The sequence below is a fragment of the Myiozetetes cayanensis genome, unplaced genomic scaffold, assembly GCF_022539395.1.
Source record: "Myiozetetes cayanensis isolate MyiCay16 unplaced genomic scaffold, myiCay2020 scf2-11, whole genome shotgun sequence".
Classification (NCBI taxonomy): domain Eukaryota; kingdom Metazoa; phylum Chordata; class Aves; order Passeriformes; family Tyrannidae; genus Myiozetetes; species Myiozetetes cayanensis.
The window spans coordinates 110,485,264-110,510,169 of NW_026087411.1; the positions used below are offsets into that span (position 1 = coordinate 110,485,264).

The window sequence follows — 24,906 nt, forward strand, 5'->3', positions numbered from 1 at the left end:
TAACTGTAAAACTAAATCAGATCCTTGCTGTTAACCAAAAGGCATCTGCAATAAAAGGAAGTTAAACACAGCGCTGGGGGGGGGGTTTTGTTGCTAAAAACACGTTAGGAAAAATGCTAAAAACTCACTAGGAAATTGAATTCACTATTCTATCCCTACCCCCCCCCCCAACCCCAATTAAGTTCACTCCCAGTTTAATGTGATTTAGAATTAGGTGGGATATTTTATGTTGATTGTAGGTTCAAGGACCTCTTTTTTTTTTTTTTCCCCTGGACTTTGGTAGCATTGCCATTATTAACAATGACAGAATAAAATGGCCTCAGGTTGTGCCAGGGGAGGTTTAGATTAGACATTAGGAAAAATTTCTGCACAGAAAGGGTGGTCAAACATTGGAACAGGCAGCCCAGGGAAGTGGTGGAGTCACCATCCCTGCAAGTGTTCAAAAACGTGTGGACATGGTACTTAGGGATATATGGTTGTGGTGCTGCATTGATGGCTGAACTTTATGATCTCAGAGGTTTTTACCGACCTTAACGATCCTATGATTCCATAAAATCCACAGGATGGGCTATAGCAAGCATGACATACATAAACCACCATTCTTTCCCTGCTGTACAATCCTTCCACGAGGTAGAGGATGGCCAGCTACTCCCACCTTCCTGTCTAGAGACCAGGCAGGAGGCCAGAGCCAAAAAATTCCTCCTTCACCAGAATTTGGATGCTGTCCAAGCAACACAGTGATGCCGGATGGTTGATCTCTGGGGCTGGCAAAAGTTTCACCGAGGGTTTGGACCTTCAAATCCATGACAGGGCTGAAGGTTTGGCATCATCCCCAGAAAGGCACTTTATCATAGTGAAATGACACGCTTGTGTCACTAAACATCTGCCAGAACAGGGACAGAAACTGGTCAGGGCCCTCTAAAGCAATGACTGGTCATTTAATGGGGTGAAAACACCCCATGGGGTGAGGGAGCAGTGCAGGGTTGGGGCTCTCCTGGCCTGTAGGGTTTGTGCTCTGCTCCAGGTTACGTCTGCAAGACTTTTGTTTGGCTCCCTAAGGAAGAGCTTCAGCCCTGACACAGCCAGGAATGGTGAGGCTTCTCCTCTCCTCCCCTGGTAACCTGGTCCTTTCTCCATCAGTGGCTACACAGGTGGGTGACCCTGCAGGACTCAGCTTGGCCAGGGCTGCAGGTGGTGCTTGGGTGAATCCTGTTGGGACGCTGGTCACAGGTGCCAGGAGAAAAACCACAGAGCTGTTATGTGGTAATGAGGCAGGTTTATGCAACACCAGAAAGCCCAGGACTGGGTTTAGACATGTGAAGATGCACCACAAAGCAACACCCTTGGGATTCAGCCCACAGTGCTGAGACCTGAAAAATTCCACCTCTCCCATTTCCCAAGTCACCAGTTGGGTATCAGAGCCATATTCAGCTCATCAATACTGGTGGAAGATAAGCAGGCTGGCTGTGAAAGTTCTGTGCTCAGAGTTCCTTCCCTCCACACCAAGAGAGTGATCTTGAAGCACTTTGGATCCACTGAGAGCTGGGGAACATTAGTATTTGAAGAACATTCTCTACTTCCACCAAACTACTGTTCCTAATTCTGTCTTGTTTTCCTCTGAACTTGAAGCAAGATGACAAAAATTGTCTCTTTACAACTAAAGCAGCAGGAATACAGGGAATGAAAACCCTTGAGGTCAGTGTTGGAGCCAGGATGAGCTCAGGATGTAGAAGCAGCAGAGTTCTTCTGTAGAGAATATCTTTGAATAAATAGAAAAGGGAAATGAAAGTCTAGTTTCAGAGTTCAGGACTTTGTGAATATCTGTGTTCTGCACCTATATGGTCTAATGAAAGACCCTACCCGTTCCCAGACCTTTGGAAGTGCTTGGGAGGAGCAATGATCAAGAATGGACAAGCCTGTTCTGTGCTAGAGATCAATCTGGTTTAGTCATAACTAAGGAAAAAAAAAATGGGAGGACACAGTCTGTGGAATAATTTAATTTCTATTTCTAGTTATTTTATGGTCTGCCATCCAGCTTAATTAATGTGGCCAATAAACTCACTCTTTTTGTAAAGTCCAGTTACAGTGATGGTCCTGCCCAGGTCTTAAGATAATTCATGAACAATAATAGATAAGAGACAGCTTTGAAATCAATGCTTTACACAAGGGCCAGATATTACAAAGATCAGTGCAATAATTAGGGTTTTTTTTAAAATAAATATATCATACAGTTGAATTACTCCAGAGGTGCCTTTGTGTCTGAGGTTCAACCAGTGGATTCAGTTCTTTTAATCAGAATTAGTTCTGGAATAGATTTTGCTGGCTATAGAGCTAAAAATGTAATCCTGGCTGGCTCATTCAGCTTTATTAAGCATCTATGACTATTTTTCAAAAGAGGATCTCTTTCTTCTCTTGACAGAAAGGCTCATCAAATACAGACAGAAGAGGAGAGGGAAGGAAATCTCAGTTCCATTGAAGCTGCAGCCAAATCTCCCATCAGTTCCTCTGGGGCCACAATCTCACCTAAGCTGCATAACACGCTTTAAAATGCTACTGGCCTGATAATTACACAAAATAGAGCCCACATTTCTGTTTCAGGACAGAGAAGAGGGGAACCTAACACACATTTGTCTGATCCTATGAGGCATTTACCAGTAGCATGTACTTGGCACAAGATCTGATATATGAACTGAATAAATAATAAAATAGTCTGTGTTTCCTCGTGTCGCAATTCGTAAATGCTTTCAATGCACATAAATGATCTTAAAAGAGGCACTTGCATTTCCTTTGAGGAATCTGTGAGGAATCCAGATACATCAGAACCCCGGTTGTAACTTGGAAACCTGAAAGTGATGTAATGAGGCAGACCCTGTCTAACTTGATAAGTGAAAAACCTCACTTAGAGTTGAAAGCAAGATTTTTCTAACCCTGACACTAAGGCATCTCTCAATAAATTATAATAAACCCAGACAACACCCCCCAACAACTGGCAAACAATCAAACCCACTATGAGTAATCACACCAGCAGCAGAAGTGACGCTGTAAAACTGCTCATACCCACTCCTTTACCTTTTCACCTACGGTGTGCACCAGTTGTGCCTGAGGCAGCAGGAGTTGGTTAAAGCCACCTCATTTAAATGCATCAAAACGTTAATGAGGCTTGCTGCAGAGGAGATGACTTATCTAAGGGCCTGCATGCAACCAGAGAAGTGAAGGTCCTTTTTTATCCACTGCTGCTCCCCTTTCCTTCAACATTATTAAAGTCCTGATTCAGCAAAGTGTTTGGAGCTCATGCTGCACTTTTAAATTAAGAGTGAGACAACTGTGTGCTCTTAGTGGAGATATAAGGATGGATTGACTTAGATATATGTCAAAGCCTTTTCCAGAGCCTGATCTCATTTCTGATGTCCATGCAAGTCTTCAAGACCAGCAGACCCAGGTATTTTGTATTTGTAAGGAAAGGTACAAGCTGGAGCCCTAGAAAGGTAGAGAGCACAGGTCTGGAACCAGTTATGAGGACACTTTGCCTTCAGATGAGTTTCTGGCTCTTTTTCAGTGCACATTTCACTCAGTTAGGAAAGTGGGGGAAATGCTATTTGATATTTCACTTTTAAATCCTGCTTGGAAGACAGGTGTTGCTTTGAACCCACATTACGGAAGATAACTGCAAGCTGGATTCTGAGATGAATGTGAGGCAGATTAAGTCCAGACCACAATAATCTCTTTTCTCCAGCAGCATCACTGTCCGGGGATACTGAAGGCAAGCCAAAGTTCACACACTGGTTTATGATACTGTTAGCTAGTTTGCAGCCAAAACAAAAAGTTCAGACATGGGTTTTGATGCATTTTATGTAGAAATCAATGTTCAGGCCATGATCACAAAGAACAATGAATCTCCAGCATTTTCATCAGAGGCTCAGATCCAGTTGAGTTGGTTAGAGGAGCTAATTGTGGGTAGTTGCCTCATGTCAGCTACTGGCCTTGAAGCCCTGCAGCCTGTGTTTCTCACTCACTCTAGACAGACAATGAAGTGTGACATCCTCTGACAGAGGCAATCATAGAATCATTAAGGTTGGAAAAGACCTCTAAGATCATCGACTCTAAGGATTAACCCAGCACTGCCAAGTCCACCACTAATCCATGTTTCTGAGCACCACAGCTGCATGTTTTTTGAACACTATCAGGGGTGGTGACTCCTTGGGCTCAGTGTTCCAGTGCCTGACAACCTTTTGTGAAGAAATTTTTCCTCACATCCTATCTAAACCTCCCTTAGTGCAATTTGAGGCCATTTCCTCTTGTCATATCACTTGTAACCTGGGAGAAGAGACTGACCACCACCTGGCTACAACCTCCTGTCAGGGAGCTGTAGAGAGCAATAAGATCCCCCAGATCCTCCTTTTCTCCAGGCTGAGCCCCTCCAGCTCCCTCAGCTGCTCCTCATCAGACTCGTGCTCCAGACCCTTCCCCAGCTCCATTGCCCTTCTCTGGACACGCTGTTCTGCCCCACTTCCACCTTCATTTGCACTTCTTACCTTGATTATGACTGGGGTTGATCAAGGGAAGCCAGTTGATGTAATCTTTTTGGATTTCAGTAAAGTTTTCAATACTGTCTCTCACAGGATCACACAGCTGGATAAACACATCATGTGGTGGGTGAGCAATTGGCTCATGGGTCGAGCACAGAGGGTAATAGTGAATGGGGTAACATCAAACTGGTGACCTGTCACTAGTGGGGTACAGCAGGGCTCCATCTTAGGCCCTGTGCTCTGCAACATCTTCATAAATGACCGGGATGCAGGACTGGAAGGGACACTGAGCAAGTTTGCAGGTGACACAAAACTGGGAGGAGCTGTTAACTCCCTGGAAGGCAGGGAGGCCCTGCAGAGGGACCTCAACAAACATACAGACTGGGAGTGAGATGCTGGAAAGCAGTGCCAAACAGAGGGACATGGGGGTCCTGGTTGAGGACAAGTTGAATCTACATCCACTGCCCTGGCAGCCAGGAGGGCCAACTGTGTCCTGGGGGGCATCAGGCAAAGCATCACCAGCTGGTCAAGGGAGGGGATTGTCCTGCTCTGCTCTGACCTGGGGTGGCCTCGCATTGAATATTGTGACAGTTTTGGGCACTGCAATATAAGAATGATATTAAACCATTAGAAACTGTCCAAAGGAGGGCAATGAAGATGGTGAAGGGCCCTGAGGGGAAGGCGTGTGAGGAGCAGCTGAGGTCACTTGGTCTGTTCAGATGGAGGAGACTGAGAGGAGACCTCACTGCAGTTACAACTTCCTCGTGAGGGGACTAGGAGGGGCAGGCACTGATCTCTTCTCTGTGGTCACCAGTGACAGGATCCAAGGGAATGGCCTGAAGTTGTGTCAGGGGAGGTTTAGGCTGAATATTAGAAAAAGGTTCTTCACCCAGTGGGTATTTGGGCACTGGAACAACCTCCCCATGGAAGTGGTCATGGCACAAAACCTGCCAAAGTTCAAGAAGCATTTGGATGATACTCTCAGGCACAGAGTGTGACTCTTGGGGATGGTCCTGCGCAAGGCTAAGAGTTGGACTCGGTGATCCTTGTGGGTTCCTTCCAACTCGGCATACTCTGTGATTCTGTGAGATCTGGCCCAGCTCGTGTCTGTTCTGTGCAGGGGATTGGACAATCAAGCTGCATTAACATATATTGAACCAAATGTGCTGCCCCAGCAAACAACAGTGCACAACCAGAATAAGCAGCAATGGGTGCTGACAAGATGCTCCCTCTTGTCTCTGCTTAAGGCAGCATGAGAACTCTGGTGTGTTCTGGCCATCCCTGGCTGCAGTGACTAATTACAGTGTTACACAGTTCTTATTCCTCTGGAGATTTGCCATCTTTGGAAGAGCTGGCTCCAGCTCTGCTGGATTTCTCACAGGGAACCTCCTGTGCCTTACAGGAGTCTCCCCCTTGCCTCTAGCTCATGATTCCTGTTATCTGCCGGGTATGGATGAGACACCCAGCTGTTATAACTTAGCCCTGCTGTCCCCTTGACTTTCCCAGGTACCTGAATCCAAACCCATTGAAGTAAATGACAGTCTTATCAACTCTGTGGACTTTGAAGCAGGCTCCAGCTATGGGATTGATCCAATATGTAAATGCCAAGTCTGATTCCAGGAAGGGAGGAAAATCATCAGCTGAAATTATTTAAAGGCTTGCAGATATATCTTGGCATGCTAAATGGAAATGAATTTCTCAGGGAGAATGTTAAATAATTCTCAAAATAATTGTTAACACACACAGCACAACCCCCACCCCACCTCTGTCAGTCAGTCATGGTTGGGTTTACCTACTTTGCAACGTTTACGGTTATACTTACTATTGTTTTGGAAAGAAAGACCAAATCAGTGGCTGGCTTCAGAAATTTAAAATAAAAATTTGGTGTCAAGGTGTGCTGGTCACTCTTGTGTCCACCAAACATCTGTATACAATTGTGAAGCAATTTAGAAAGAGATTCAGGAAGCGCTGTTTGGGACACAAACTGGGCCTGAGCCTAAGAAATAGATCTGGCAAGCCCAAGCTCCATCATCACCTGTGGCTGGAAGCACTGACATCTACCAGCATTCAAATTTGGCTGAACAGATTTTCTAAGCAGTCCAGTTTAAGCTACCACACCTGAACTTCTTCATCTTGAGATGTTCTAGCCAGGCTCTGCAGCTCCGTTCACATCCCTCTGGATCCAGCAGTCACAAGCGCAGAGCACCCAGTGTGAAGTTTTTGGGGTAATTTCAGCTGATCTAGGACTGGCTGCCCTAGAGCAGCTCAGAGCAGGTAAAAGCATAAAGCAGGGCACAACCAGGCTTAAAGTTAAGGCAGGAGACTTCATTAGTGTTCTGTCATTATTGAGATGGACAGAAACCTCAGGATTGAAACTCTGACTAAAGACAGGGAAAACTGTGAACTTGTTTAAGTGTTGTGAAAACAAACTGAACTGCAGAAAACACTGAGCAAACCTCCTGCGGGTACCTCTCAAACATAACCACCTCATTATCTGCTCTTTTGCACGCCACAGATCCATGCCTGCTGCAATTAATGACTGGTTAATTGCATGCATTGAAAAGTCTTTTGTGATTGATCAGTCCCTATGAATTTGCCATTAAAACTATTTTTTAGGGCCAAATGTTTGAGTACCTGTCTAGCTCCCATCCCAAGCTGTCAAAAATACAGGAAACATCAAAGAGGCTCTGCTGCAGCCCTAAAAAGAAAGGAAATAATTGTAGTTGTGGTATTGGTAAACCTACAAGGGTTTTCTGTTAATATCTCCAGCTACCACACAACCACAAGAACTGTCATGATATGCCATGATTTTTCCTTTTGGATATAACCATCCAAGCTAAAATACCCCATATGCTACAAGATTGATGCTTAATACTTCGTTCCAGATGTGCTCTGGCTTAGTTAAATACTTAACACATTTCTAGAAGTATGTAGTCTATAATTGCATTTATACTTCAGAAGAATGATGTCCTGGTGAGTAAAGGGAAAAATATTCCAAGGCTGGCTGTGTACCTACCCCTGCCAGTGACCAGCAGAATTCAGACAGGTTGCATTAAAAAAAATATGATTATCATTGGTCACAACGGATGGCACTGGAACAGCTACACAGCCACAGCCCTGACAGTGTCCCCCAGCAAAGTGACACTCCAATCTGGTAAAACTGCAAACAGCAAAATCCTCATTTAAATTCAAATATTTGCAACAAACATTGCAAGATGCATCCAACTGGATGTATTTAATTGCTGAATTCTGTGCTGTTGACAGTAGTTTTCCTTTTTTTTTTCCCCTCTGCATTGCCACAAACAAAAGAGTCAAAGTGTGTAAGAACTGGAAGTAAGATGGATCTCTGAAGAAGTGATGACCACCACCACAAAAATAAAAATGTGAAAGTGTCTTTTTATTTTTAAGAGAAATTTTTTAAGGAATCTCTAATGAGATGCTTGACTTTGGCAAATTCCTGTATTAAAAACACTGGGAATGGCACACAAAATTTTAAACAGTAACATCTAACTCAAGTGTGGTGTAACAACTGCACTAAGAAGATTTTGGATAAAATTTAGAAAAATCTCAAAGAATAAGAAATAATGAATTTATCCCTTTCCATAAACCCATCCTTACCCTCCAGGTCAAAGCAATGAGAAAATTGTATCCTGTTGGGATGTGGTGAAAGGAGAAGAGCAGCAAATATGGAGCTTTTTTCCCCAACCCACACCATGGCTGCTCTGGGCAAAAAAGCAGATGTTTTTAAAAGAATTAATACTTAGAAAATGTAATGGTACATTTTCTGCTGAAGTCTGCAGGAACCATTAGGCTGTGCTGGGTTCTTTTGTAAAACTTACACCTACCCTGTTCCAGGATGGTGAAATGATGTCAGCATGACCATTTGAGCATCTTGATAAAGCTGGGAGTGTTTAGTCACATGCACAGAGAAGAATCAGGAACAGGGTATTACCTGGACCACAATTACCCTACACAGGTTTTTCCTATTACAAATTACAGCCTTGGAAAATAAAGGCAGTAGCAGGGAAAGGGAAGAAAGACAATTTACCAGAAACACAAAAGGGGGCTGGGATAGGGGAAGATTCAATTTTAGTTAAAAGACAAGACATATTATTACTTCTTTGTTTTTTAACATTCCAGGTTTATTCAAAAGACATTATTCTGCAGGCACATATCTTACAGGTCTTAAGACTGATAAAACACTAGGAATAATGTGAGTACCCTAGCAAATGAAGACATGGCTAAAATCATACCAGAGTGATTTTTTGTTTTCTTTCAATAAAATTTTGGACATTTCAAACCTATTTTTAACACTGGCCAGAGCTATTCATACCTAGATCATTTGGAATAGCCCATTAAAGGAAAAAAAGTTGACAAGATGCAAACAGCAGACTACACTTGATTTCTGCAACTGCTGGCAAAAGCTGCTGGAGAAGTATCTGCACACTTTAAAAATGTTACATCAGTGACAAATGGAATTTTGTGCTTTAATACTTTGCTTGAAAAGTCTCTTTATCCAACATGAAGTCAGCAAATCTCTGCTGGAGCTCCTTTTCTCTTTCCTGCTGTCGCTGCACATCTTCCTTCAGACACTGTAACGAAAACATCATTAAACAACGAGTCAGTTTTCCAACAGTCACACCCACGAAGAGCTTTACCAAAGGTTATATTTCAGTTGCTTCAGAGGAAGAGGTCAGAATTGAGATAGGACATTGCTAAAATTACTTATTTTAAATAGAAAAGTAAAACACAGCATGATGTAAAGCATCAAGAGTCACAGTTATCTTGCTTCAAATCTCAGGTATCTCACCCCATCTTTGGCAGCAGTTAAGATCAAATGCTTCAAAAGCAGAAATTTCAAACTGGAACCTTGCCATGTACTAAAACCAGGTGTTATTAGCAGATATCACCTGATTTAATATGTTTTTACTGTTATCTATCACTAAATCAATTAATCACTTCAGAGTTTGTAAAAACATCTATCAGCATTTCTAAACCACCAGTTTTAAGATCTGATCTATTATAATGTTTTCATAGCAAGTGGTTGAGAAGATCTGAGACTCAATGGAACCCTCTGTTCCGGAAGAAAAAAAGTGTTAAAAAGAAAAATTGTGCTCAGGTGAGTACTTAGTCCTTGGAAGGCAAGCCTGGCACTGGCTCAAACGCAGGACTGAGTCTTGGTAGAGAGTTGCCTTGTTAGATGAATACAAAGAGAATATCCTGGAGATCCTTCAACTAAGAAAAGTGGCTCCAAAGCACTGATTTCAGGTATATGCCAGCATTTGGTCCACTGACTTTTTAAGGAAGTAGGAGATTTTATGCAAGTTTTACAAGTTCTAACAGTAATTAAAGCCAAAACAAGTCAAATTAAGAGAGATATGGAACTTCTGCCGATATTCATTGCAGAAGATTTATAAAATAAACCACACAAGCAAATAAAAAACCCTCAAAGTTAAAGAACACACTGGCAGATTAGTCCCAGCTTCTAATATATGTATCACAGAATCTTTGATATTGAAGTAAACAGCAGATGAATCTGGTAACAGCCAAAAGTATGACTTTAAAAGGACATTAAAATCCTGATACCAACTCAGGCTGTGAAGCCCAGAGCTCATGTCTTGTAAAAGCATCTTTTGCACTAAGTGCCTGTGTTCGACCTGAGGCATTACATTTAGGACTCTCACCTCCAGTCTCCGAGGAATTGCAGCATCCTCGTGTTTCTTCAGCTCCTCAAACGTTCGCAGCTCCAGGTGGGCCTGTTCGATCTGGTCCCACAAATCGTTGAGCTGTTTGATGAGGCCCATGGCTCGGGACTGGTAACCACCCAGCAGGATCTTCAGCTTCTTCTCCATCTTGGCAGCTCTCTTTGCTTCAGTTGTCATGTGGCCTCTGTTTATCTGCCACAGGGAACACAAGAATTGTTTTATTTACCCAGAATTCAGAAGTCAAGAGAAAAGAAAAAAAAAATCAGTAAAAATGTATCTGTGGAATTGTATTGAGGTGATCAAGTTCTTTGATTTCTATTAAAAAATATTCCTTCACATTTTGCACCAACCTAGATTCCTGGATTAAAATCTTTATTATATACGAAATCCATTATTCCAGGGGTGAAGTCCACTAACCCAAAGAGGGTTGATGACACACTGTGAGCACAGCTCCACACACAGGAACTGTTGCAGTTGCTGAGCTAAGTAAGTGGCCAAGTCACACGATTGCTTGCAAGGCCATGTCCCACTTACACAGGAGATGCAATCTGCCTCAGCAATGGAAAACTAAATGAAGATGTTACACTCCACCTTTTCAAAATTATATTCTCAGTCTGCAAAATCAGCCACTTTTATCAATCCTGCCTATTCCAACAGAATTCATCTAAATCACCTTCCACACAGGAGGCCATTTGGAACGTTAAGGCAGCTCTGAATCCTTCTCTGTTGCAAAGAGCCATAATAAAGATACTTTAGACTGGTGTGAGTGGCAAATGAATGACAGTGTTTGGGCATGAAAACACTGCAAGAAACAGCAGGACTATTTGAATGGGAACTAATGCCTACCACCACCCTGCATGTGCTTTCCCAGGACACATCAGGAGACAAAGGACAAAATCCTGGTAATTCACTGAGGTGGGACAGGATGGTGACACCAACTACTTACTGCCTGCTTCTAAAGGGTATGAAAAGCAAATCCCATGAAAAAAACACAAATAAAAATACAACATGGTGACCACCCCAAGAACAACCCAGGTGCCATGATGAGAACTCCACAGGTGGTGATGCCTCATTCCCAGTGTCATTGTAAGGCATCTCAGAAAGACTCCTGGATTTACATCAGCTGAATGCTGGACCTGATTAGGTGTTCAAGGCCAGGCTGGATGGGCCTTAAAGAAATCTGGTCTAGTGGAAGGTGCCCCTGTCCATGGCAGGGAGTTGGAACTGGATGAGCTTTAAGGTCCCTTCCAACCCAAGCCATTCTATGATCCTATGAAACCAACAAATAACACAGGATCACACCACTGAGCACAACTGTGGAGAGGTGCAGCAGTTCACATCTCTGAACAGGGACATAAGGCTCCTGGTTGAGGCTTTTTTAATGCTATTTCCTTAAAAAAGAATCCTCTTTTTTTTTTTTTCAGAAAGCATTGTGTGAATGATGCCAAACTCAACAAAAAAAAGGAATCAGGCTTCTCAGATTTTGATTCTTGGCACAGTAAAAGATAAATTAGTGCAGGAGATGAAGAAAAATATGTAAGTTTTTCAAGTGATAAAATATAAAAGGCTATCTCAGAACCACAGTCTGAGTCATCAGCCCACGTCTTGTTTCTTTAAAAATCAAAGCTTTGCTGGTGAATGTTCTTACACTCAAAGAAATTACCAATGATCAACCAAAAGCAGAAGCTTTTCACTGCTACAATTACCCAATATATCATCTCTTACCAGTGAAACTGAACTCTATTGGGAAGGAACTACTTTCTGATCTGCCTTTACAGTGATAACCACAGTCAGCCATCACAGTCTTATCCATCAAGCTACTGCAAAGTACATTTCATCAACCTTCCAACCCTCCAACTGTACTGAAGTACCCTCTGTAGCACAGCTGCACGTTTCTGTAACGTGCCCTCCTACTCTTTAACAATTTATTCACTCATTTAAAACAGTTTTACTTGGTGGTGCAGAGGTAAACAAAGTGAATGGTCAAGGGAGCAAACTGTTAATGGGTGAGTGAAAGAGAAATTTTGACTTTCTGAGCTGTCTAGTTTGCTCCTGGGGAGAGAGATGCAGACTGCTGTGCTTTTCAAACTCTGTTTGCAATGTAGACTTAAGCTATGCCCAAGGTGCTTTAAGCATACAGAAAGGCGCCTCTTTTTCAATATTTATACAAATCTAGAGAAAATTAAATAAATAGATTAGGGATTTGTGAGGATACTCTCTGATGGAAAAGTATGAAAGCTTTAAATGTCTTCACTGGTAAATAATATGCTATTACTGCAACAACAAATACAGCTGTGCGGTCAATGAACTATTTTCCAATTACTGTTTTTCGGATGAAAAATGTGTCTTGAGAGCCACTGACATTTAGAGATCATGGAATAGATGGATGCACAGGCACACAGAATTTTGTTTGTAACAGAGGCCTAATGTAACAAAGGTCAATTGTCCACATTGCTCCACAGCATTATAGACAACTTAAAGTATGCCTGGTGTGAAATGAAACTTTCAATGTTACTGTTCTAGAGCAGCTTAAAAAAGATCACTTAGAGAAGTTCCACCATTCTGTCATCTTAAGTGAAGATCTTGTTCTTTACTGCTGAGAGTGGTGAGGCCCTGGCACAGGCTGCCCAGAGAAGCTGTGCCTGCCCCATCCCTAGAAGTTCTCAAGGCCAGGTTGGACAGGGCTTGGAGCAACCTGGGATAGTGGAAGGTGTCCTTGCCTATGACAGGGGCTTGGAACGAGACCGTCTTTAAGGTCCCTTCCAACCCAAACCATTCTGTGATCTATCCACAACCTAATTTTCTAATGGAACGTTGAACACTGAGTACCTGAGGCCATAAATACAGATATAAGCACTAACTGCACCATACAGAATAGGGACTGGACCAGGGCACTGCGGGCAGAAGTCTTGGATTATCCACGTGCTCCAAGTATCACCAGCAGCAGTGGCAGCACCAGGTTGGTCTCTCACTTTCACACACTTCAGTTTGGATTCACTTTGCTTGGCTTTAGACATGAACATCTGAGCTTGTCACACCAGGCCTTTCCACAAGCAGGAGAGAAACTGGCAACTCCAGGGCACGGCTCATCTGATCCAGAGCTCACTGCAGGGCTCTTCACTGACTATAACTGGAGCACACACTGCTTGCTCAGACACGTTACTCAAGGTCAGGTAGACCAATCTCACCCTAAGTGTGCACTGTTTTAAGGTATTATATATAATAAGGCATTTTTTTTCTCCAAGAAAAACAAAGCCAGTTTAAGTCTAATGCTTATTGGACCCCAAATATTTAAGCACTCCTGAAATTTTTAGACAATGAGAATTGGACTTAATCTTTTCAAGTTGTTCTGGATACAGATTCTTACTTTTAACTACTAGTTAGGTTTTATGCTGCTACTCAGCCCTTGCTTTTCTACTCAGTTCCTTGTCTATCTTGGATTATCAGAGGCTTCACTGCTGCAAAAAAAAATTAACAAAAGAGGGGGGGGGGAAGAAAAAAGCCTCCCACGTATCTAAACTCAGAAATAACAGCCCTTTCTTCCTTCTCTGCTTATAGAGAGAAATGTGAACACTCACCACCTTTCCTCCTCCCTCCCAACTACAAGATTTTAGGACCTACTATGAAAAGGTCAAAGGGAGGTCTTAGCTTTTGTAACAAATACTATTTATTAAAAATTGCTGACTGCTGCATTAATGCCAACAACTGCATATAATTTTAGTTCAAGCTTCATAAAATTTTAAGGCTCAGATACCGAGCTAAAAATTCCAAGCAGTTATGAAGAGGTGTGTTTAAACAGTAGTCTACATTATTTGCTTAAAGCTAAGAAATAGATTTCAGTAAAATCTGACAACCATTTCCCCCCTGAACCCTGAAAGGAAAGACATGTGAAAGATTTCTCTACTTATTTATTTTGTACTGCTCCTTGGCCAGCTTTGGTTCTGCTGACTTCTATACCAGCTATAGCAAAATGAGAACAGCATGTACAGACATGGGTAAGATGATATATGATGTCAGGGCAAGTGTGAGAGCCTCATCCCATCCCAAATCTCTGATGTATAAGCCTTTCCTCATGTCTAGTAGTGTTCAGTTTTCAATACTGCACTAGAGAACCAAAGGAAGAGAAACCAAAACAGAGCAACAGACATAACCAGAAGTTTGTAAAACATGATATAGAAAAGGGAGACTGACTGGAAAAACAGTGGTTTTTTTGGTTTGTTTTTCCTCTGTCTAACAAAAACAGAGAAAAAGAATAAAGACACAACACCATGCTTTAAATATCCCAAAGGTCATTGTGAAAAATTAATCTGTTTTTATGGCCACTGAGAAAGAAAGAGGGATTTAAATCGGCAGGGAAACTTTAGATAGGAGGTTAGTTGTAAGGTTTAACTAAGGACAACAAAGAAAAGGGAAGGACTCATAATGAGAACAAACATCCACTGGGAAAGATTTAAGAAAAACTGACCCTGAGGAAGGAAGAGCTCAAGTGCCTTCAAAACTGCATTTTCAGAGCTCCTCATCTCACCAAGTCTACTGAGGACACCCCTCCTAAGTTCAAAGGGCTTTTTCCCTGTACTGACTGTTTTGTTTTCCTTCCATTAAATGTGGAACTTCTGGTAATCCCTGAACAGCATTAAGCTTTAAGCTCTCTTGTCTTTTAATTGATCTTAATCATGCCTGATGGATTAAACAAACATGGAAGAAAAACTGCTGCATGCTCTGACTGGAGCCAGAGTCAAAAGTAAACCAACTTGTTCCATGACCTTGGAGAATCAACATATCATCATAAAGCTGCTTCACTTGTGCACAGAAATCCTGTGCCAGCTCCAGCTCTGCTGAATAGGTTACTCTTGGAACATATAGAGCACTACTCTAAACTTTACTGTAACTTCCTTCCTCACCTCAGACCCACAAGTGGCCCTCCCATACCCAATTCTGCTGGCAGGACATGGATTGACTCAATTTAAATAGCAGGGTTTGTGAACTTGCCTCGTGTTGGCTCAGCCAGCTGGAGGAGCTGGAATGAGAACACACCAGGACACCCAATGGGATTCACCAGCATTTCCAACTGCCCTGGGAACAACGATGACCAAAACACCACAGCATCCTCTGGGCATGGCGGGGTCATCTGCCTTCACAACCTTGATAGTGCACTCAACAACAGCAAAGTTTTTTAGAGAAAAACTCATTAATTGCTCTACTTAAAAACACTTTTCCGACTCCATGCCCTTGGACAGATTTGCCCGTTTTTGGCTTGAAACATTGTTTCATCTTTCTACAGTTTGATCAGGGATAACTCTGATCAAGTTATCAAGTTACTCTGATCAAGTAGAGCCCTGCCTTTCACTTACCCCTGAGTTAGCAGAAGGTAACAGTCAGCTGCTGCAAACTGAGGCTTGGGGTTAATATCAACAAAAACTGCATTTCCAGTGGAGAAGAATATAGGCTCAAATCTGTCAAACTGACATGAGCTCAGCTCATCGACTGAAACCACTCCATGGCTTGACACCATTTCACATCTCTGCTGTGACACTGAAGATGACAGAACCACAGAATGGTTTGGGGTCAGAAGGGACCTTAAAGATCATCTCATTCCAAACCCCTGCCATGGGCAGGGACACCTTCCACTGGAGCAGGTTGATCAGAGTCCCATCCAGCCTGGTCTTGAACACCTCCAACTCCAGTAAAACACTTTACTTAATGTACAAGGGGGAAATGAGGATCATTAGGAAAAAAGGCTGATCAGTATCAGAAGAGTCAAAGAGGGACAGGGTGGGCAAATTTAAAGAGAAAATAAAGTAGGAATTAATTCTAATTGACTGGGATCACAGCAAGTTTTTCATGGAAAGATTTAGTTACAAAAGATCCTCAAATTAAGGCACTGTTGGTAAGCAGCTGCAACTTCACAACTGAAATCAGACCAAGTTCAGAGCTTGCATGCCAACATAAAGCCACTTATACCCAACTGAATAGGGAATCCTGGACATAAACTCCTATATTTGCCATGTAACATCACTCAGCATTAGGACTTACTGATGTCTGCAGGACACTATTTAGTCTAATCACAGCCAAATCTAATAACCCAAGAGCAACCTCCACCTGAACTATGTTCCTTAAATTATAATGACTTGTCTCCAAACACTGAAACACAAGACTGTTGAGTAAAGACAGTACAGGGTATATGAAGACCAAGTGCTCCCACAGAGTTCATAGCATCCAACTTCCCAGAACTAGAATAATCTAGAAAGTTACTGGATAAATTAGCTGCCACTGGTGATCTACAGTGATGACATTAAAGCCACTTTGAATATTTTTATTTGGGAATTGCTTCTAAGACTAGCAGTACTATCAGTGATACCCATACATGTTTTCTACAACCCCCTGAAAGGAGGTTGGAGCCAGGTGGGGGTCGGTCTCTTCTCCCAGGTAACAAGTCACAGGGCAAGCAGAAATGGCTTCAAGTTGCAGCAGGAGTGGTTTGGATTAGATATTAGGAAGAATTTCTTCACAGAAAGGGTTGTCAAGCATTGGAACGGGCTGCACAGGGAAGTGGTGAAGTCACCATCCCTGGAAGTGTTCAAAAACTGTGTGGATATGGTACCTTTAGACCTGGTTTAGTGGTGAACACAGGGGTGGTGTCAGGTTGATGGCTGGACTTGGTGATCTCAGAGGCCTTTTCCAACCTTAATGATTCTATGATTCTACCTCAATCACAGTAGAAACATGTCTAGAGGAGCACAGTTTAAGAAGAAACCCAAATAATTTATTTTTACTAAACTTTTTTGGAAACCCTCTACCATTCACAAGTAAAAAGAAAAAAAACTGCAGTAAGATCACAGGCAGCAACAAGTACCGAGGCCAAGAGCTCTGATTAACTGTAAGCAAACACAGGTTACTGCTGTGTCTGTGAGGTAACAGGGCAGCAAACACAGTGTAATTACCTTCAAAAACCATCCCTGCAAACCCAGACTGCCTGCACTGCTCTGTTCCAGAGCAGAGGCTGACAATCCTGGGAAGCTCAGGCATTAAACAAGTCAGCAAACAGCCTGGTTCCCTCTCAACACGCAGCAGAAGCCTCATGGTGAGCTTGCAGCAGTCAATTTTGGACAGTGATGGTGTGCAAAGGCCTTTTGCAATGAAGAGATTTGTCAATGCTGAACTTTATTTCTAAGCATTGTAAATTATCAGATTCTGAACAACTCGGCAGTGAAGACCACTGATAACCCTTTGCTGTGATCCTCTGGTTCCAATTACTCTCCCAACAGACCTTATTAAAAAAAGCCTATTCCACAAAGGCAACACATCAGCACAAAATGAAATACATGATTATAAAAGCAAGACTACTCAGGATTTCCACCATATTTTAGTTTTGTGAGTATTTTCTCTATGCCTAATCTTATAAAACTCTTATTTTCTCCAGGTGTTTTCTCAGTAACAGCACATCTGAAAATGCAAAAGAAACTGCAAACTTTAGAAGCATGTAAACTAGAGAGAAATTTAAAATACAATCTCCAATAAACTAGTAAGTGATACACCCTACAGCGGAATGTACCACGTAAACCATAAAACTCCAGCTAAGCAAGTGGTTTTCAATCTGAATTAATTCAGAGGACTTGGGCTGCAATCAAAAGCAAAAATGGACACTGGTAAATTATCACCTTGATGTATCTTGGACACTGCAAAGAACAGATAATTTACTACATTTTGCATAGATGGTGTACCTTGAGCTTCTTCCCCTATGGGCTTTCAATAGCGTTTATAATTTAGCCATCAAATGAAATGATAACACTAAGTACCACAATTTTAATAAAAATATTTGTATGCTGCAAGCCAACTTTATGAACTGCCTTCAAAGAAAAAATAATGCTGGCAGGAAGTCTCTAAGTTATGAACTACAAAGGGAAGCAACTAGTTTGTTAAATAGATGCCTCTGCTGTCTCATTTCATCTTATAAGGTCCCTAGTGTAACACACACCTTAGCAGGAATGGTTTTCTTCGTAAATGTATTGTTTGGAAGAGAAGGGAATAAAAGCTATAGCAGAGAAATGAAGTAGTAAATGGAACTGCAAGCATCAGCAAACTCCCATTTCTGAAATGAGTTACTCTGCAGCGTAGCCTAGCCTTGAAAAAATATGCTGGACTTCCCAAAGCTACTGGAAAGATCAGAAAATTCCACAAATCTAGGCTGTACCACAGACACATAGTGAGGTCACCGAGATTCACTTGCATGGACCTGAAACTCCCCCTCTGTAATGCAGAAGAGTTCACAGACTAATTTTGTAACGCTCTTTAACCACATTAAGAACACATTCAAAGAGTCCAAAACCCTCAAAACAGAGAAGTGGAAAGTATTACTAAAACACGGCAGGACACTCCAACATTGGAACTACTGCTGGTGGTGCCTGGACAGGATAACCCAGCCAAACAGAAGCTCTCCACAACTGCTCCACTTTGCCTCCTCAAGATCATCAATAACAGCCCAAATCTGTTTGTGATATCACCATCCATTCCAGTAAGATAAATGTCATGTCAACAGACACAAGGCTGCCACCACTGAATCACTGGGGCAGTGAGAACAGACTGTGTGTCCACACCATCAATCCAGCCAGGAATCTCTGAGCGATGAACAGCTCCAGAAAGAGCTGGATTTTTTTTGCACAGGATCTGCAGGGTGTCAGCAGTCCCATATGGAAGTGTTAGACAGTGACTACCCGAGGTGCAGCTGTGCCAAATATCAATAAACTCTCATGGTTTTTTCCTCCCTAATGATACTAATACAACATAAAGCAGAAGAAGCAGCCCCAAAGCTGACCAACATCAGTTGCTGTTGCTGGCAAACTCTATTTTACAGTTTCTACTCTTGTCTCAAAGGAAGTTAAGAGTAAAGCAAGTATCTTAGGGTACTGAAAGCTGAGCTAATATCCCTGCTTTTCATTAAGCTTGCCTGATACTTCCCATTAAAATATCTATTTCAACTGATATTGCTTTCAGACAATTTTCCTTGGAAAAACAGTAAAATGAAGGTGGGTTTTGCCATTGCTGAGAATGGGTTAGGGAAAAAAAACTGCTGTGCTTTTTCATTGCACATGCATTTGTTCATTAAACTGTTATGGTTTTTATTTATTATTTAAAAAACGATTCAGCAGGTGACCCTATGCTTAAAAAAACTGTATATGTATATCTTGCTTTTAGGAAGGGCCTTTTAAATAGGTCAGGCCACAGAGCTGCACTAAAGTGCATTTTGCACACACTTGGGAGAGATTTTCAGCTCAAATTTAACTTTGCAAAGAGTCCACCTGCACTCAGGAAACAGCGAGTTGTGAGAGGCAGTGCTGCACCTGTGGCCACGGGGCACAGAGAGCTCTGCTGGCCCCAGTGCCTCACTGAACGGGGATGGGATTTTGGAACACAGTAAAACAGGAGAGCAGGACTGTGTGTGGAAGTGCACCAAGTCATCAGCCTCATCCAGCAGCACTCTGAGCTCCCAAGGGATGCAGCTAAAGTAGGGGAGAGAATCCCATGATTGCAGAGACTGATCTATTGTCACAGAATCACAGAACGGGTCAGGCTGGGAGGGACCACAGTGGGTCACCTGGTACCACCTCCCTGCTCAAGCAGGGCCATCCCAGAGCACTTGGCACAGGACTGTGGCCAGATGGCTCTGGAATATCTTCAGTGAGGGAGACTCCACACCCTCTCTGTTCCATTGCTTGGTCACTGCAGAGTAAAGAAGTTTTTCCTCATGTTTAGGTAGAACTTCCTGGGCATCAGTTCCTGCCCATGGCCTCTTGTCCAATTGCTGGGCACCTCTGAGCAGAGCCTGGTCCATCCTCTGCCCCCTGCCTGCAAACACTGACAGATCCCCTCAAAGTCTCCTCTCGAGGCTGAACAGCCCCAGCTCCCTCAGCCTTTCTTCATCAGACACTCCAGTCCCTTCATCATCCCTGTCACCCTGCACTGGACCTGCTCCAGAAGCTCCTTGTCTCTCTTGTGCTGAGGAGCTCAGGACTGGACACAGCACTGCAGCTGTGCCTCACCAGGACTGAACAGAGGAGCAGGATCACATCCCTGACCTGACAGGACACAGCTCACTGGATTTTGTTCAGTGTGTTCCACAGAGTCCCATGTAAATGTTGGCAGCAAATAAAACCTAATTTTGGGCTTTTTTGCAAGATGTCTGATTTGTATTTTTCTTCCTGGGTGACTGTCTTGTGACTACAGAGCAACGAACACTTAGAACAAACATACAGGAGTCTGATGAATGGATGGATGACCTGACCTGAATTACTTTGCTTCAATATCATTAACAAGCATTCAACCACCAACTACTCATTCAAATATTGGGAAAAGATGGACAGAGATCAACAGCATAAGAAAGCCCACACAGAAGTAACCAATTTAGATGGGAGGAACAGTGCACAGCATAAAGGCACAGGGCCACACACCGAACAATAAAGAGAAAACAAAATATTCAAGAGCTACTCATTAAGCAAGTACCATCCACCCTGTGCAGCAAATGAGTCTGTGGAAAAACTAGGGCTGCAATCACGAAATTAAAGACTGTCTCATAAAGCACATGCATAGGCAAATTAAGGCTGTTTGTGCATTCCCTAACTTGGGACTGTTTGACTTTGCAACTTTAGTAACGCCCTTCTAATGTCGTTTTGGGCCTGAGATATTTAAATTTCAAAAGCATTTGTACACAAATTAGGTGCAGCCCTCTGATTCCTGGCGTGGTGCCCACCTGGTCCCGCTGCCATGCACGTGTTCTGACAGCAGTTTTGGGGAATCAGAGCAGAGAGCTGGGCAGCGTTGGGCAGGGCAATGGTGCTCTCTGCTGGGGGAGCAGCAGCACAACAAGGGCTCTGCCATTCCTACTAAACCTTTACTACCACTCTGCACACAGGTGAACTGCTCCTGGCCTGAGAGGCTGACAAACAACTACAGAGTCTGTAGCCTGGATAACATTCTTGACTGAAAGGATTCACAAAACACCTTCACACCGCATTTCATGTGTATGGATCAAGTGAAAATTCAGCCTTTCTGGCCTCTCTCACGTTATTTCTGTGACAGCAGCTGTTTGGGGAGGGAGTTACTTCTAGCAGTGGTAGCTATGTTGATAATACATAGCTGTTAAATACAGAAAAACTTTTTTTGGTAAAATTTCCTTTTGCCGTGGAGCAAAGTAATCTGATGACTTCAGAATTGAAAGAGACTTTTAGGCTAAAAAGGTATTTTGGAAAACATTTAATGACTTCCTGCAAGTCAGAACAAACACATGTTCTGTGGAAAGAAACCATTTCAAATCAGCTCACTTGTTATCATAAATGGTATTTTGGGGCTTTTTGTGTGGAGTGTTTGAGTGAAACTCTAGAGAGGGGGCAGAGCAAGGGAAATCAGTGTCAAAGGGTGGAATGGGATCACAAACATCCACCGTTTTCTTTTTGGAGGGAATCACTGGAATTGCCAAAGGGTGCCAGGCTGGTAGGAATTCAGGACTATCTGGGCCTTCATGTATGTCACAGTCAATCAGACATCAAACGTTAAGCTGGAAAGAGAACCTGAGAGGAGCTTAGATCCAGAAATGTTGGGTTTAAGCATCTTTCTCTGAAATATCTCATACCGGTCACTATGAGGGGCAAAGTGCAAAGCTAGAAAGGTCAGGAATCTGATCTGTTAACAGTGGAGATTAGGAAAACAACAAAAAAGTCCACATGGAATTAAGAGAGAGCAGAACCTGACCTTCTCTCCAGATGAATCAAGTGGGCGAGATGAGCTGTGCTACAGCCTCAATGATCTTTTCAAAGTAATCTCACCAAAACACCTGACTGATTTATACAGTAACCTCTTACATAGAAAAAAGAAACAAAACACAAAGAGAGAAACTCTAAAAAACCCCCAAAAGCAGGTGCAAAAAAACAGAAAAAAAAGTGACACTGACCTCAAGTCTCTTTTCAAGGGACTCTATCCTGTCTTTTTTGCTGGCCAAGTTGGCCCTCGTGTAGCGGCTCTGTCCAGGCAGGTACAACACTTGGCTGTAACATTCTTCCCACACCTGGTTATAAGCTTCACTTGACAGCTCTCCATGCCCCATTCCTTGCTTTACCACTTCCATCTCTTGTGCCAGTAGATCTTGTGCCTGTTGGGAAAGGATGAGAAATAAACTGCAATTACAGTACACAGGATACCAGAAAATTCTTCTTCTTTTCAATCCTTCAGCAATTCATGGGGGCAGCTTTTCTTTTCATACTGAAAACTCACCACCAGGTTAAGCTAACTATGAAATCAAAGACAGATGCTGTGGATTATAAATGAAACCCAGGCTAGGAGGCTGCTCACAGTGCAACTATCCCTCATTTTATATAATTTGCCCAAGCCTGACATCACTCTGCCGTGGCTAATGAAAGCTGTGGCACAGCAAGACACTTCACCTTGCTGCAGAAGAACAGAGATAAAAGCAAGCCCCTTGAGGGTAGGGAGAACTGTACAGACAGAAGCAGCTGTTCTATGAAACAAAAATCACTTTTCACTTCCTTTTGCTTGCCCTTGTCCACACAACCTGGAAAGTCAAGTCTAAACAGTAAGGGGTGAGCTGTGTAAGCTCCACTGCAGGAAATACTCCTCTGACTTTAACTAACACATTCTGTGGCCAGAGAACTAGTGAGATATGAACACTCTGCTCTTTCCAGCTTAAAAAGTAACCCACAGTGAACTGAAAAGATTTGTGCTGTTCTCACAACTCTTGCTATTTAACAAAACTACACAGGCATCCAGGTCCATCTGAATTTACTTGTAACTGAAAAACTAAAATATATTTGCTGATCTGGATTTCACTGGTTCTAAGTGCATGGCCATGTCCCATCTTTCAACAGGATTTGCAAGTGCATCACAAATTTCCATATCAGCAGTCAGTATCTTCAAGCAGACATTATGTTTTATAACAGCACATTGCCCAGGAATTAATTCAGGTATCACCAGATCAGATGATCTCAGGGAAAGGAAAATTAATTCCTTGTCCTTGATGGTCAAGACAGATAAAACAGGAATAATCTAACCCCACCTGACAAAGCTGAATCTTTTAATGGTTCTCCTTCAATTAGTCTCTATTAGTACACTGTGAGGAACTACTTAAGGCTATTAACTTGTGACACCATCAAGTTCCCCATCCCTAAAAGCTCAGCACCACTGCTAATCCTTCCCAAAAGACACTACACATCAGGAAAAGAAAGGAGCATTCTGTATAGGGATTTTTAGGAGAAAGATGTTCTAAAAACAAATGAAAGTAAAGAAAAATAAACAAGCCCCAGATGAGAGCAGAGAGATAGGAAAACTGCCTGGTTTGAACTGGATTTTAGACAAAGAGGGAATATTATGCCAAATGTTAAAGAGCAAACAGGAGCAAGGATGCAAAAGAACTTCTGCCCATCAGTTAGGAGACAGAATTTCCAGGGACTCTGAAGAAAGTTTCCAGACAAAAGCTACTGGACCATGTAATAGTCTCTAAGGGAAGTGACAGAAAACCTGATTCTTGCTGAAGTTCAAAACAACCAGAGAAAGCACTTGGAGAGCATTCCTAAGGGAACAATCTGACACTGGCAGGGCAGTGAAATTCATGATCTAACTGTATTTTCCATCTTTAACTTCTCCTAGTAAGAAATCTTCAAGTATAATTTTTCTTTTAACAGCAAATTGGAAGGACATACTGTTCAGTGTTTGTCATTTTAGGCTCAATTCACTGGTCAGATATAGTCAAGGAGACTGCTTGTGTATCCTCAGAGTCACTTGAAAGCAATATGGGACTTAGGTGTAGAGACACCAGAGCTACTGTCAGAGCACAGGTTTCAGGATGCATAAAACAGATGACTTAGTGGCACGAGTGTTTGCCCCTTCCACTCCCTTTTACTCCTGTAAGCATTTGGTCAAAGGTCACTGGCACAGCTTCACAGGTGAGGCTCTTTGAAAGAACCAAACCACAGCCCTGTGCGCCTGAACTGCCTGTCTGTCACTTGGCAGCAAAAAGCAACATCTGTAGCTGCTTAAATAACTGAACACTCCGAACCGGAACCCTGGTCCAGGGCTGCTGTTTAACTTGGGATCACAATGCAAAACAGGACAGAGTGCCCAGAACACCCACTCACTCCAGCCAGCAACCATTGTGCCTGCTCAGCACTTCTGCACCAGGTATGCTGTCAGATCAGCTGCCACAGCCCAGCAGGCTCTGCACCAGCACAGCTCGCCTGGATCAAGCCTGACAAGCATAATTAAACAACTTGATTTCCTGCTCCAAGTTACAAGCTGATACCACTGTCCTATTTAGTCTGCACTGCTTTGAAAAAGTGCTCTGTAATGCTGGATTAATAAAATACAGAGGCAGCAGAAGGTGGATAGTACACCTAGTTAAAGCCTCAATGATTTAGCCCTAAACAGAAACAGAGAAGTAGAATTTGGTAACTGTTGGGGTATTATAGCTCCTACCCTTACTTAAAATGATAAGCAATCACAGCACATTCAAAATTGTATCTAAATAACAATCTCTATAGGCAAATACAGCATCCCCCCCATTCTGCTGTGTGCCCAGATTAACATCAACTCACAGAAAGGAGAACGTGCACCCAAATTGCCCTTACTTAATAACTTCATAATTTATCCTTAATGCTTGGCAGTGCTGGATGACT

At 42.6% G+C, this 24,906-nt stretch overlaps 1 protein-coding gene and 1 long non-coding RNA gene across 2 annotated transcripts in view; one reads left to right on the forward strand and one right to left on the reverse strand.

Annotated features, from left to right (window-relative positions):
• LOC126639954 (uncharacterized) overlaps positions 1-2,719 on the forward strand; it is a 53,536-nt gene extending 50,817 nt beyond the window's left edge. The window contains exon 3 of the long non-coding RNA XR_007628912.1: positions 2,420-2,719. This is a non-coding gene — a long non-coding RNA (uncharacterized LOC126639954). The remainder of the gene's footprint in view (positions 1-2,419) is intronic.
• A 5,905-nt stretch (positions 2,720-8,624) lies between these two features.
• The window catches only part of CDC5L (cell division cycle 5 like), a 31,410-nt gene continuing 15,128 nt past the window's right edge, over positions 8,625-24,906 (reverse strand). Inside the window, exons 14-16 of the mRNA XM_050315321.1 lie at positions 22,173-22,370; positions 10,211-10,423; positions 8,625-9,118 (exon numbers count right to left, since the gene is read on the reverse strand). Coding sequence (XP_050171278.1) covers positions 9,014-9,118; positions 10,211-10,423; positions 22,173-22,370 — 516 coding nt within the window. The 3' untranslated portion in view covers positions 8,625-9,013. The remainder of the gene's footprint in view (positions 9,119-10,210; positions 10,424-22,172; positions 22,371-24,906) is intronic.